General features: G+C 44.9%; 2 protein-coding genes across 8 annotated transcripts in view; both read left to right on the top strand.

Annotated features, from left to right (window-relative positions):
* LOC119177035 (serine/threonine-protein phosphatase 4 regulatory subunit 1) overlaps positions 1–14,290 on the top strand; it is a 148,846-nt gene that overhangs the window by 49,116 nt on the left and 85,440 nt on the right. For all 7 annotated transcript variants that reach the window (XR_012887053.1, XM_075878006.1, XM_075878008.1 and 4 more), the window contains one exon: positions 11,059–11,163. Coding sequence is in view for 6 of the 7 variants with exons in the window: in XM_075878006.1 (XP_075734121.1) it covers positions 11,059–11,163 (105 nt within the window). In the remaining variant the exon portion in view is untranslated. The remainder of the gene's footprint in view (positions 1–11,058; positions 11,164–14,290) is intronic.
* LOC119177037 (uncharacterized) lies at positions 5,416–7,139 on the top strand. Its single transcript, XM_037428394.2, has one exon. It carries the CDS (start codon positions 5,645–5,647, stop codon positions 6,995–6,997), a length of 1,353 nt encoding a protein of 450 aa, XP_037284291.2. The 5' UTR covers positions 5,416–5,644; the 3' UTR covers positions 6,998–7,139.

Raw genomic sequence — 14,290 nt, 5'->3', positions numbered from 1 at the left:
AAATTGTTGTGCCTTCTTTTGTAGTTGTAGAGTACAGTAAATACTCTAATCTAACGCACACCTTTTTTCCGGTTAAGCGAGTTCATTAATCACATGCGCGTTAAAATAGAGTGCGAAAAAAAATGCATACGGTCATTCTATTGCCATCGGGATTTCCAAAATGGCCGCCCCCTACGTGTTTCGGCATGGCCCGTCGGCCATTTCTGCCTATGTGTTTCCCATGTGCGACACTTCGTACGTGTGCTGAGGAGTTCGTCATCTTGTAGTGCATTAGCATCGACGGCATGGAAGGGGCGGACTCCAAAAACTCGACTAGCGTACCACAATGTTGCTTTTAAAAGAAAAGTCATCGGGTGTGCCGAAACGGACGGAAATCGGGCCGCATCGCGGTCGAAGATTCTCAGATTCACGCAAAGGCTTCAGTGCACCACAGCAGGGTCGGTTTCCGCAAATTCAAGAGCTGCTCACCGAGTATGTGCTTGAGCAGCGAGCGGCACAGCGGCCCGTGACAGAACTGCTCTAAGTGCGGGCTATGCAGTTAGCTTTAAAAAAAAGGGCTAACGCGGAGCCAGTTCAAAGTGAGCAGGTGCTGGCTAACTAACTTTATGAAGAGGAAAGGGGCATGCGCCAAAACTTGCTGGAGGAGTATGAAGAAAAGCTTCACAGTTTTCAGAGGTTCGTCCTAAACTTGCGGCACAACGGCTACCTGCTTGGGCAAATCGGGAATGCCGATCAGACGCCTCTTTACTTGGACATGCCTGGCACCACAACCGTCGAGAAGGGGGCGGAGCAAGTTCGAATGCTGACATCGGGCCATGGTAAAACAAGAGTGACGGCAATGCTCCATTGCACGTCAGATAGGCACAAGCTTCCCCCGTACCTCATATTTAAACAGAAGACTTTCCTGAAAGGAGTTGTTTTCCCGAGTAGTGTCATCGTGCGGGCCGAGAAAAATGGGTGCGCGTTACGATCGATGTCTTACTTTTTTTTTCGTCGTGAAAACCGAGTGCGCGTTACAATCGAGGGCGCGGTAGAATAGAGTAAATACGGTATATCTCCCAACAGGTAGAGTAAGGATAATTCTATGCACGTATTGCTACAGTTGGTTCGAACCTAGCCACAGCAGCCATTTTTTGATTGTGGTAAAATGATAGCTAGTTGCTCTATTAAAATGGTGCTTGAGCTGCCACTGGTGCTTGGTAAAAAACAATCGAAAGCTGCAAGTTGCTATGAACAGCTTAGCCGGACCTTAGTTATGCACAGCAAGGAGAGTTCACAGGCATAGTGTGATTTTACTGCTTTATGAAGCACCCTCTCTTCATGCAGAGGCCCATACTCTTTTCCAGAGAGTGGTCATGCTACAGACTATTGGTGTTGGCTGATAGCTTATATGAAACAAGCATGGCGTTTGGATTAGATGTTTCTTGGCACAGTAATTTGTTTGACGATTCATGCGACCTGATATTTAATTTTGTGTTGCCCAAAACTATTAAAGCAGATTGCAAACCACGATACATGCATAAAACATTCATTTTGATAAAAACCCTCATTTCTTTTTGGAACATGTGCCAACTGACCACCAATGGATTTTGCAGCTGGCTCATTGCGTGCCGCGAATGCATATGTCAAAGCTACAGCTTAGCCAGTACGGAAGTCTACTCTGTCACAGTCGTAAGCAAATGACTGGAGCAATAAAACTCTACACACCTGGTTTGTTTTTCCTACTTGATTGCCTTATATGTCAGCCGCATACACCTGGGGCTGCATAGTTGTTATTGATGGTTGTGACAATAGTCCCTGAGGTATCACACGCAGCAGTTGGTGGAAAAGGTACTTCTGTTGTCAATCTGTGTTCACAGGCAATGCCCTCAGATCTGCGTTATCTATGATTGTGTTCACTGTGGCTTTTTCTACTGTGGTTGTGGCAAGCAACCTTGCTCTAACTCTGTGAGCATTGGCTTTCAGCCTTTTGATGCTGTCATACGTAATCATATCGATATAGACCACAAATTTGTCATCAGCGGTTTGTGGCAAACAATAAGATTTTTGACTCTTGTGTGCTCTGGTGAAGCACAACCTTCCAGAGCTGACTGCTGTTGGGAATCGCTCGGTGGTTTCAACACCCAAGTTCGCATGGCACTTCACAATGTGTGAAATAGTTCAGAACACCCAAATTGCAGCCCATTGTACACATTAGAATTTGGCTACGGAATTCTATAAATTGGTACGATTTGGGTTTGTATAGCAAAGATTTTACTGTGTTGCGGTATGTTATGGGAGGGAAAATTTTTTTGTACCAAGCCTCATTGTTTTTGGCTAAAGAAAAATTTCTGTTCGGCAGCTCAAGCTAGTGCAACAAGCTCTCCATTCAGTTGTTTAAGGTGTTGCACATGCTTTAGAGTGCAGCCTCCTGACCTCATGTATGCACTCTATTGCAAGTGTAATATAATTGTATAGCCTGTTGGGGGATTCTGTAGTGGATGATAATGCACAGCTCTACTGCAGGGGAAGACATGGGATAGTACATATGTTATATAGTTGAAACTGGGGATTGCGATTTCACAAAATTGTGACCAAAAATCTTATGAAATGTGTCATTTGGAATAATTATCGCATGGTTTTTAGGTGTCTGCAATACGCAGAAATTTCTTGGTATATTCCACAGCTCTGCTACTATTATGTGAGGACACTGCTTGGACCTTAGTGTTCAATGAGACTTCAATTTTTCTGGCCATAACCTGGCATCCTTATGCCATGCAAAATGTTGAGTTTTAGGTGCCACACTCAAGCTTTAGGTGCCACACTTCAAGGATTACCACTGCTTCATTGCACTTTATATGTACTAGGAAGGAGGTCACTGCTTTTAAAGGTGCACGATAGCAGGAGCTTCATTAACTGAGTTGCTCCAGTAGTTGCGTGAAATCGGTGGTTCTCAGCCATTTACATTTTAGGGACACTTGTGGTCTGGTAGGGTAGAAAAGTAGGGTAGTCAAGAATTTACATGTGTGGCGTGAAATAAGTGCCTTTATTTCTACCTGGCAAAGAATGATCAAATTCGAGTACCACATCAAGTCGGATCTCCACAGCTTGTCAATAAATTGTTCAGTCGGCAGCCTCATTCGACATGCCTTTTAAGGTGTTTGCCTTTCAAATATGCAAGCGAGAAAAAAAACAACAAAGTATCCTTGCATGCATATGTTGCACAAAGGTGCAACAAAAGCTTCACAACCATCTCGCGGCGAAAAGTAAATACAAGTCAGCTCTGCGTCGACGCAATATTGATATGTGGTGAAACATACTTAAAATCACAAGTTTGCTGTTACTGGATATACGCAGCTATCAAAATGTTGTGTAATGTTCTCTCTTGTGTTCAGGATTGTAGTGCCCCCCCCCCCTCCTTGTTTTAATTTTTCCTATTGTCTGATAAAACTTAAAAGCAGTTCCGCGAAGCCTTGCCTGGACTGAACAGGGGCAGTTTAATCCTTTCTGTGTGGTTCCGCTTATGCACGCGACAGTTTCTGGAGGTGGGCTCACCGGCTGTCCGGCTCGTGACATAACACTGTTGGGTAGTTCTTGGGATTGGTTGTAATTAGGCCCTACTGAGTCTTCAAGCTTTTGTTTAATAATACCCCACTGGTGGTGCAAATAGTCTTTTATTTACCCTAATTACTCTATTGTTATCTATATTATTGTCTTTTTAGGCATTCTCAAGCATATGGTATTTGCCTTTTAGTGCCCCTTCAAAGCTTATTTTACGAAATCCATAACAATGTGAGTACCAATAATTCCATTCTGCTTGTTGTTCTTGAGAATTTGTGTTGCATTTGCAGAATCCCAGATCTCGTCCACATCCTTCAATGCTGCTATGGCGAGGGCATCAAACTGGCTGTGGTTTGTCATTTGTTTGAATCATATCACAGCCACCTTTGATGACCCCTGCCTGGTACAATTCTACAGGAAACCCACCTAAGGCAACATGGTCTGCATGGGAGTTGGACTAATGCTTGCTGCACTTGTTCGTCAAAGGGGTTGTGATGTGTTGTTGCTGTTTCATATCACAGCCAGCTTTGATGAGCAGTTGGCATGCTTGTTTCTACTAGTGGTCGTCAAGATGATGCACTTCAAGAACTCTTTTCAGAGTCAAATTAGTGTGTAGATTTGTGCGATTTCTGCATAGATTGTGTAGATATCTATTAGTTTAATCCTAAGTTTCCTGCCACATCGAATTAAGCTAGAGGCTGAAAAGAAAGCACAGGTTATACAGTCGAACCCACTTAAACAACCATGTCTTGGTGCATTTACGATTTTCCTATGCTATCCCTGAAACTCCATCTACATATAGAGCATATTTTTCAAAGCCTCCTGTTTAGACAACACCCACTTTCGATGAGGTCACTGTAAAAATATGGTGCGTACGAAGAAAAAAAAAAGGTAATAAAGGCATTCTGAAGCATGTGATGGCGTGTGCTTGCACTTGCCCTGCTACAGTCTACTCGCGATGAAGATATCGTAGACTGTGGTGAGCATTTCACGCACATTCCAGGCGCTGAGAGTGAGGTCGCTTGCTTTCCAGGCTTTCTTTTTTGCCGGCAGAATGGTAGTAAGCGAAAAAAGTGAGGAGGCATCATGAAGACTTCAGCTTTCGCATGGCAAGCTTTTTCGATGCCTTTCTCGGCATGTACGACCACCAATGAATAATCAAATAATGCCTTTGAATGCAAGACTTCATAAATGCGAGAAGCAATAACCTTTTTTCTACTGCGACGCTCAACTCTCCGCCACTGCAGTGTGCAACAAGGTGATTAATGGTGGCCAGGCAATCAATGCTAACGACTTCCACGCAATTGCGGCGGTGCCTTAAGGGGAGACGCGGGTCGAAAAATCGCGTTTTTTCCGGAAATTTTCACTTTTTTGTTTTCAGTCGTATTAGATTCTTTAAACATTCATGTTTACCAGAAATAAATTTCAATCGATAATTCGTGTCAGACGTTACTGAAAAATGCGCTCAAGTAAGCCCCGGAGACCTAGAAAATCGCTGAAATCTGCCGAAATCGACGTTTTCCCGGCCCCGGTATCTCGAGGCAGCGGCACCGTGTGCCATTTGTAATCACTGAGGCGGTTAGAGTTGTCCATGCTCTCTCGAACACAGGCTCGAAAAGTCTCATCCGGAAAGAAAAAAATACTATAAAAAATCCTTTTTTGAACGCCCCTGCGTGCTGTATGAATCGCGCGGCGCGTCACGTGGTGCCGTAGCGAGCGCGCCATTAGCTAGAGCAGTGCCCGCTTGTCCCTTCGGCCCCGCTCTGCATCGCAAGCTGAACTTCGCAAGGATTTATTCAATTAGTTACGCGATGAATCCTGCCAAAAAGCAGGTGTACAAGGTGAAAAAGTACCGGACGATAAACAAGTATGTGGGAAAACGTCGTAAAGTGCGTCGTCAGACTGCGGCAAAGGTGAACGGGCCGGAGAGGTCTAGGCCTAACCCCAGCGTCGGCAACTATCGCGACAGTGACTTCGCCGGCGGCCTCGACGCTGCCGCAAACTTCGTCAGCGCCTCACAAAAAAAAAACTGGAGTTTTTTGAGAAGAACCAAAGGCGTGCGCATGATGGCGTATCATCAGCAGTGCTGTGCGACATCGATGCGATGACGGCACTTGTGGGCGGAGCGGAGTGCCCGTCTTGCCGTGAACACAAACTTGTTGTTCGCGAGGTGGCAGAACGGCGCAAAGGACTGTCATCCTGTCTCGAGTTGCGGTGTGAGAACAGTGAGTGCGCGTCTGGTGTTCTCTCTTCGACACATACGTCGAGGCGTGTTGCCTCCGGCGAAGCCGCCGCAGCATCTGACGACTGCGCGGAGGTGGGGCACTACGGCAACGGCAGCTCGCGCGATAGCTTCGCGGCTAATGTGAAAGCTGTTGTAGCCTCGCGTGCCATAGGCATCGGACATGACCAGCTTTCGCGGTTTTGTGCGATTGTTGGACTAGCGAAGCCCATGCACCACAAAACCTTCCAGGCAATCAGCAAGAAGGTTCACGATGCTGCTATGAGGGCCGTGACCGAAAATTTGAACCAGGCAAGAGCCGTAACAAAGCAGGTGGTTGGTAGTAGTGACGTGGCCGTAATGTATGATGGAACTTGGCAGAAACGGGGCCATAAAAGCCACAACGGAGTCGGCGCGGCTATCTCCTTGGACACCGGCCTGTGCTTAGATTTCGAAGTGCTGTCGAATTACTGCCACGCTTGCAGTCTACACAACGACATGGGCTCTGAAGAGGAAATCTGGCAGGCCTACCACAGACCTCTCTGTGAGAAGAACACCGACAGCTCCGCTCGTGGCATGGAAGCTGAAGCAGCACTACGGATATGGGAGCGCACTTTGCTGTATGAGACTCCACTTCGCTTCGCAACATTTCTTAGTGATGGCGACAGCAAAGCATATAACAGAGTTTGTGATGCCAAGGTGTACGGTGCAGGTGCCATCTGCAAGGAGGACTGCACTAATCATGTTGCGAAGCGCCTAGGCACTGGCATACGCAAATTGCCGACACCACTGCCCAGAGGTGAGAAGCTCAAGCCTGCCACCATTGAAAAGCTGCAGACATATTATCAGATCGCCATCACGGGCAATAGAGGCAACCTACGGGACATGTACACTGTCATATGGGCGTCCTACTTTCACTCTTGCTCCACTGATGGTGCTGGCAGCCACAACTTCTGCCCACCAGGCCAAGAATCGTGGTGCAAGCACAAGCGTGCTGAAGCAATGGGCGAGCCTGCACCACAGCATACACCACTTCTGACAAAGGCACAGGGCCGGGCACTGCTGCCCATATACAAGCGCCTTTCTGACGAGAAGCTGCTGGCCCGATGCCTTCGAGGGAAAACTCGGAACGCTGCTGAGTCTCTCAACAGCAAGGTGTGGCTGCTGTGCCCTAAAACAGTTTGCTTCCCGAAGTGCTGTGGAGACTGCCACAGCCATTGCTGTGCTCTGGTATAACCGGGGCCATGCAAGCTTCGAGGTGGTCCTGGAGGAGCTTGGTGTTCTACCACCAGCAAGCTTGACCACCCTGGGGGACTACAGCGACAAGAGGCGCATTCAGAAGATGAATTCCCAACAGACTGCTGAGGCGAGGGCTCACCGCCGCACATCGGCCAAGAGAGCTCGCCTACAGGACTCCGCTCGGAAGGACCGCGAAGGAGTTACATACAGTGCGGGTGAATTCTAGTCACCGTGGCCAGCTCCTGGACATACTGCCTGTGCATTAGACACACTTTTGAGTGTTTGCAAGTGCGCCCTAATTAGTAAACATGTTCCAAACTTTCAAACGTGTTTTTCTCATTTTGAAATTTTTGGCCACGGTCACATTTCACTCACATAGTTTCATCCCCTTAAAATTGTCCTATTGCGATGAAACTTGGCACACACATTCTTCAAGGTGTGTAGAGTGCCGTTATCTATTCTGATTTATGATGCATAGTCATTATCAATAAAAACATACCAAGAAATGATACAAGGAACCCTGAAAGCTTTTTTTTCTCGTAATTTTAACCTCTTAAATGCACACAGTAGTTCATGACAAGCATAATAAGCTATTACACAAACATCTACACAAAAGTTTTGATGTCGAAAAAGCGAGAGTAAAAATCCCTTTGTTTTGCTATTGCATGTATAATAACTTTAAAAGTAATGAGGCTACACAAAATCTGATAAGTTTTGGAATCTACAAGAAAAAATATCTCTGTGGCTAAATTTTGGAAACCCTAACTTGAAAACTAAAGAAAAAGTGTTTTCGAGTAGCGTCTCCCCTTAAAGGGGAACTCGGACGTTTTTTCGATATTCGCCGATTTCAATAAAGTTTTGAACATATGTTCTCGTCGGTATAGTGGTGATATATGCCAAGGTATACAACCATAAGTCATAAGTCATTTTGTTCTTTTAGAAAACAAATTTAGGTAGCTGACTCTGGAACCGCACTCGTAAAGGCTGGCCACCCTGTGTATATTATGCCACGACCTATTCTTTTAAAAAATACCCCGCCTTTTACAGCAGACGGATGCAGCATGCAGCTTTCTTCTACGGGGCAATGACAGCGTGAGCACAGTTCAGTTTTGTCTGCTGCGTACAGTGTTAGTCATTGTCGATGTCAGTTCTTGGAATATTGAGCTACGAGGAAATCTATTCGGGGCATGTCAGATGTTTCACGTGCTGGCGGGTTGAAATGAAAAGGCGATGATTTCGTGCTCAGATCGCTGCAATCATCTCGATGTCATCGGCGACGGATTGAGGTCGTCCGATACCCCCCACGGATGACGGAGCAGCTCCTTCGTTTACTCTTTGTTTATTGCTTTATTAAAATTGAGTGCCTGGACAAAATTATCTAATCTAGCTTTTTCAGGGCTGTCAATATCTTACTTTGGTCGAAAATGCATCAGAGTTCCCCTTTTACGGATAAAGATCAGAAAAGAGAAAAGGCCAGGTGGCGGGTGATGAATGCACAATTTTCAATCATCACCGGCATCCTTTTCACAGCCGCGCGCAGATATGTGTACAGGTTTAACATCTTCAAAGCGCGCGAAGTGACGGCACAGTGCAAGCGTGTCATGCTGCCATTAACAAGTTCGTTGTCGCCGTGTTATGCAAGGCCGCTTGCACGTTGCTTGCGAGCTGCATGTCTCGTGTTAAATGAAGAGGCTCTGCACTCTAGCATGATCTGGAGTGAAGCATGCATGAAGAATGCACAAACCCATGCATACATAAACGACCCAGCATGTGACTTGGAGAGCAGAGCAAGTAAAATGTTGCACTCAACTAGACAGCGATGATTAGTTACACATGGCGGTACCACACGAGTTTTTTGCGAATGTGGTTTAATTAACTCGTGAGAAAGCGGGCGTTGCTGAATATAAGGAAAAAACAAACAAAAAACAGGTTTGGTTGCTAAGTGTATCTTTTTATAAGCAAGTCCATATACAACATACTGATATGACCACTTATTGCGGTACTTTCGAGTTTGTTATAAATGGGTTCGACTGTAATCTAATAAATCTTGCAATTCATTGTGTGTACAATTCATTGTGTGTACTATTATTGCTTTATAATCTATGGGATATCACGTACTTAATATTATTATCCTAAGTGCCATGTTGTCAGGCATTCATCATATTGGAAATATTGCCGTGGATGACTGCTTGGCTGCATTCCAGAAATCCAGACAAGTTTAAGTTCTCCGTTAGTCAATATTGTCGGAATAAAATTTTTTTTTGTCCATCTGACCACTTCGACTGAAAAAGAAAAAGCGCGTACAGGTATTAATTGAACCGTGTTAATTGGGTCAACATTTTTTGGTGATGCCTTTTGCAATGTTAATGCCTTTGCACTCAATCAGCACCAGTGGTCAGAGCTACGGTCAGGCCAAGTTGGTGTAATTGGCTGGCTGAGAGATGTGGATGACATGCGTTGAATTAGGTGTAAAACAAAAGGCAACACTACAAAACAGAGGCCTTGAAGGTTTAGCGCGTCTCCTTGTAGAAAAAAGTTAACATGCTGTCATGTTGAGGCTAATACACTCAAACGTCATAACAGTCACGTCTACCTGGGAAATGACTTTTTTGTATCCAGTATTTTGTTATAAACAGCTCTGTCACACTGTCTCTGTGGCAGGGTTATTCATCTACTTTGTTGTAACCAATAAATTGCTATATCTGGTTTATAATCGTTATACAGGCCAGAGTGTATGCCACATGTAATGAGTCCTTACTGCGACTGCAAGAAGTGTGGTATCTCTGTTTCACCCTCGAGAAACTGAGAAATTCTGTTTTGAATCGATGTTGGCTGTCAATTTGTACACCAAAACATGGGCCAATCATTCATCAAGCTCTTCAAATAATTTTATGTTCTCCAAATCTGATAAAAGTGTTTAAGTAACTGTCATCGGAGTGAACCTCACCAGGCACCTTATCACTACATGGTCTGGTCGAGTAAAAAACGTGAAATGCCTGAATGGTGCAGAAGTGGTTGAAATTTTAAAGTAAAGACTGTGGGCCACTGTTTTATGGGAGCTGCTCCTCTAAAAAGTGAAAGGTCACGCATACATGCCTACGTTTCTGGCTACTTTCCAACTTTAGTAGCTGCTTTGTAGTCGAGAGTGTGTGCGCACCCATTTCAGGCTTGGAATGGGACTGACCATGGCAGGGGACTTGATGCAGTGAAGTGCTTGCAGTGCCTTCACTGGAAAAAACGAGATGCTAAATAGAAAAACAAAAACGGGAGGTACGGCTGAATTTCGATGTGCTTCTTTGCTGGAACCTGAATGCAAGGGAGCTTCTAGCTGCTACTAATGTTAGCTAAAGCCAAGAGAGAAAGAGAGAGAGTAGGCGGGCTCTGGAAGTTATGCCTACCTTTTGGAGGCATGGTAACAGGACAGTTTAATTTGTTCTAGCATTTCCAATAATTAGCTAATGTCAAAATCTACAAGCTGTCCTTGCATCCCGAGGCTTCTCGGAGTGTTAATCGCATTGTGTGCCAAGTTAACTGACCTCCATTTTTCTGGTGTGCTGAGGATAAGCAAGAAAGATGGGGCCACATCTGTGCATATTACGTCCATGTGTGATGCTCCTTCATAAATGTTCTTGACCAGGAATTTGAGAATGCCCGCCACGGTGGTCTAGTGGCTGAGGTACTCGGCTGCTGACCCGCAGGTTGCGGAATCAAATCCCGGCTGTGGTGACTGCATTTCCGATGGAGGCGGAAATGTTATAGACCCGTGTACTCGGATTTGGGTGCACGTTGAAGAACCCCAGGTGGTCGAAATTTTCAGAGCCCTCCACTACATCGTCACTCATAATCATATGGGTGTTTTGGGACGTTAAACCCCACAAATCAATCGGGAGTGTGAGGACCAGCTAGACATAATTTGTCATATACATTAAACAAAAGACAAGCTTTAGGTGGTATTGTGTTCTCCTTTCTTTGACAAACTACTGCTATAATGTAGCAAACGTGGTGGCATGCTCTTAATGCTATGTGGCTGTTCAACGTGCTCCATTTTATCGTTCCAGCTGATGACTAAAATGGCACCTTACATTGGAAAAGAAACAACTGCTGCATTGTTTCTTCCAAGATTCGTCAATCTTTGTCAAGACTCTTCCTTCCATATCCGAAAGGCAAGTACTATACTATGAAGATTAAAAGCTGTCCATTCGATGATCACACTTCACCTGACAAAATATTTACCAGGGGCCGTTGTGGAATGAAAAGAATTACTGTAAAGGCATTGCGTATTGTATTGGCACTTATAATTATTAGTCTACTCTGTTTTCGCTATGAAACCTTACCAGCACCCTTAGCTGTCAACCAGAGTATACCGCTCAATTTGCTGGCGAGTGTTTCATTGATTGCTATGCAGCATGCGAACACTTTAATCTGCTTATGGGTTGTACGTAAAAATAGGTCAGTCTGTGGTTTAGTTGTTTTTAAAGAGAGAATTATAGCAGTTATTGAAACGAAATTATCAATTCACTGCGGTATGCTGCACTGTAATGTTTGGCTCACAGATTCAAAGGAGCTCATTTTCTAGCTGTATTACAAATTCTTGCAAGGCCTTTTCAATGTAGTAATTGCATTGACTTCAATGTCTATGAATGCTTAGGCAAGCAGTAATGGAATACTTCCAAGAGCGGTCCCTTGTTCTATCTTGTTCCAAATCTGCAGTTTAGAGCATGCCATATAGGGCCATATTTTGGGGTGGAACAGCTCTTCCATTTGTGCCATAGAGTGCCAAACTTATTCACCCGCACCAAACTGCCTCTGTGGCGCCAAGCTCATTTATCGTGTATTGCGCCGTAGCACCTGTATTCAGTCGCAAGGTGCGATAGCCATCAAGCCCCGTACTGGAAACTGGTATACCGTTGAACCACTTTCTAAGAGGCACCCTCTGGGCAGCAATTCTTGTCTCATATATCAGATGTCTAATATAAGCAGAGCACCACATAGCATTTCTTTTTTCAACCAGTATTTTACTGTAGGCACACTAGTGTCTCTTATGCCCATTTGTATCTTATATCAGTGTCTGTTATAAAGGGGTTTGACTGTAGTTTTGGTTTTCTAACGGCTGTGATTACTCTAGCAGCAGCTGTAAACTTCAATTCTAAGGATGTGGTTGAGATCACTAAATGTGCCATCATGGCAGGCATCTGCACGAATGACTCGTGAACTCTTGTACATGCTGCAAAATTAATTCCCCGCATGTCCACGAAGTGAATGAGAATGAGTTGGCGAAACACCGGGGGATCATTTGGGTGACTGTGAATCCTCTTTCCCTCAAGAGAAAGGTATATAACAGCTGTATCTTGCTCCGTACTTAGCTACGGAGCAGAAACCTGGAGACTTACAAAGAGGGTTCAGCTTAAATTGAGGACGCAGTGAGCAATGGAAAGAAAAATGGTAGGTGTAACCTTAGAAGACAGGAAGAGAGCAGAGTGGATTAGGGAACAAACTGGGGTTAAGGATATCATAGCTGAAATAAAGAAATGGACATGGGCCGGGCGTGTAGCTCGTAGACAGGATAACCGCTGGTCGTTAAGGGTAACTAACTGGATTCCCAGAGAAGGCAAGTGGGTTAGGGGGAGACAGAAGGTTAGGTGGGCAGATGAGATTAAGAAGTTTGCGGGTATAAATTGGCAGCAGCAAGCACAGGACCGGGTTAACTGGCAGAACATGGGAGAGGCCTTTGTCCTGCAGTGGACGTAGTCAGGCTGATGATGATGATGAATCCCCTTTACATTGCCCACTGGAACATGGGGAGGAGTGGCAACACATGTGTAAAGTATATACAATGCTGTTGAATGAAGTGTTAAGCGTGTTACGTGTTACAGTCAGTGCTAAGCGCTTAGAAATTTTGTCAAGCGCGCCGACTGAAGACACAGAAGCAACTGGCTACCAAATAGACCGAAATAGAGTAAAATTGATTTAGAGAAAAGAGAGAAAATTGAGAGAAAAGAACTCAACCTCCGGGCTTTATCTTGACAATTTAAACAACGGTGTAGTTTGTTAAATGTAATGACTGTAACTTCCCCCTCTTGTAGCATGTACGGCGTATTTTAAGATATACATAATTTGTACGGTTTGTACAGTCGTTTTTCATTGCGAACAAAGCTCTTGTGTGAAAACTGAAACATTCTACTGTTATGTAAACATTCATGGTCGGTGCTCATTTTAACCTCATAGGCTTGAAATAACAACCACTACAACAAAGAGACTGCCAGCGGCTGTAACAGTGGCATCGCTGATGTTGTGCACTGTGGCACGCTGACGATAACTTTTACTGCAAATTTCTGGATTTTGAAGTGTGGAATTTTGTACATGTGGAGTGAGAGCAAAACAATGCTGTTCAAAAGTGAAAACACCGCAAAGTCGCAGTTACAAACAAGGCATTCAACCGCCAGCTTTCCTTCGCCAGACCGAGGAGAGATCACTTGGTCCAAGCCTGAACCTCACGGCAATTGCAGCGGCTGCGCCTCCAATTGGTGGGCTTTACAATTACTTGATGGGGGGGGGGGGGGGGAGGCAGCATTTGAGAAAAAAAACAGCCTGGCAAACACAGGTGCAAGGTGCACAGGACTGCTTATCGAGTGCAATCTCATTCCTTCCAGGACTGTGCTCTGATATATCGTACTTATCAATTCTACTGTTGATGCTCGTGCGTTCAGGTTAAAAAAAAGGGGCGGCTGAACATAACTGAGTCGGTTGTGTGCATTGCAAGGGCGGAGAAATGAATGCGATAGTAACAAATTGTAATGTTATACAAAGTGAGGCTGGCAGCAAATTTATTTAGATCTGCTTTAACATAACAGTACTATGGCCGCTGGATTTTTTTATTCAGTGGCGCACGGGTACGGCCTGCTGCGTGCTTCGAAACCGGCGTGACAGGTCTAGTTACCTGGACCGCCGCTGCAACGCCACCAGGAGGTGACTGGTTTCACAAGCGCCCACGGAATCGAACGTGCGGCGCGTTTACTTTGGTTACGATTGAGCTCATGCATCATTGTGCGACCCGCGAAATCTATTATCTGTCTAGCGTGTGCACATTTGGTTACTGATCTTGCTTTTACATATTTGCAGCCCTTGCAAGTTTTCGGTATTGTCTTGCGCGAGATGCAAGCTTGCACACCGATCAGTTTTTGCTGAAGTAATTGTGAGCACATTTACAAACCGAAAGAGCTACACCTTTCCTAATGCATCGAAATTATAGCAACTCTGAGTGTCACTTCAGGAAACATTGCTTCAGGCTTA

This window comes from Rhipicephalus microplus, chromosome X (assembly GCF_043290135.1).
Source record: "Rhipicephalus microplus isolate Deutch F79 chromosome X, USDA_Rmic, whole genome shotgun sequence".
NCBI lineage: Eukaryota > Metazoa > Arthropoda > Arachnida > Ixodida > Ixodidae > Rhipicephalus > Rhipicephalus microplus.
Note: the sequence above shows the minus strand (reverse complement) of the source record. Positions and strands in the feature narration are given on the sequence as shown.

Bases quoted from the DNA above. Each gene is read 5' to 3' on its own strand.
- LOC119177037 (XM_037428394.2), top strand. From the start codon at position 5,645: ATGACGGCACTTGTGGGCGGAGCGGAGTGCCCGTCTTGCCGTGAACAC.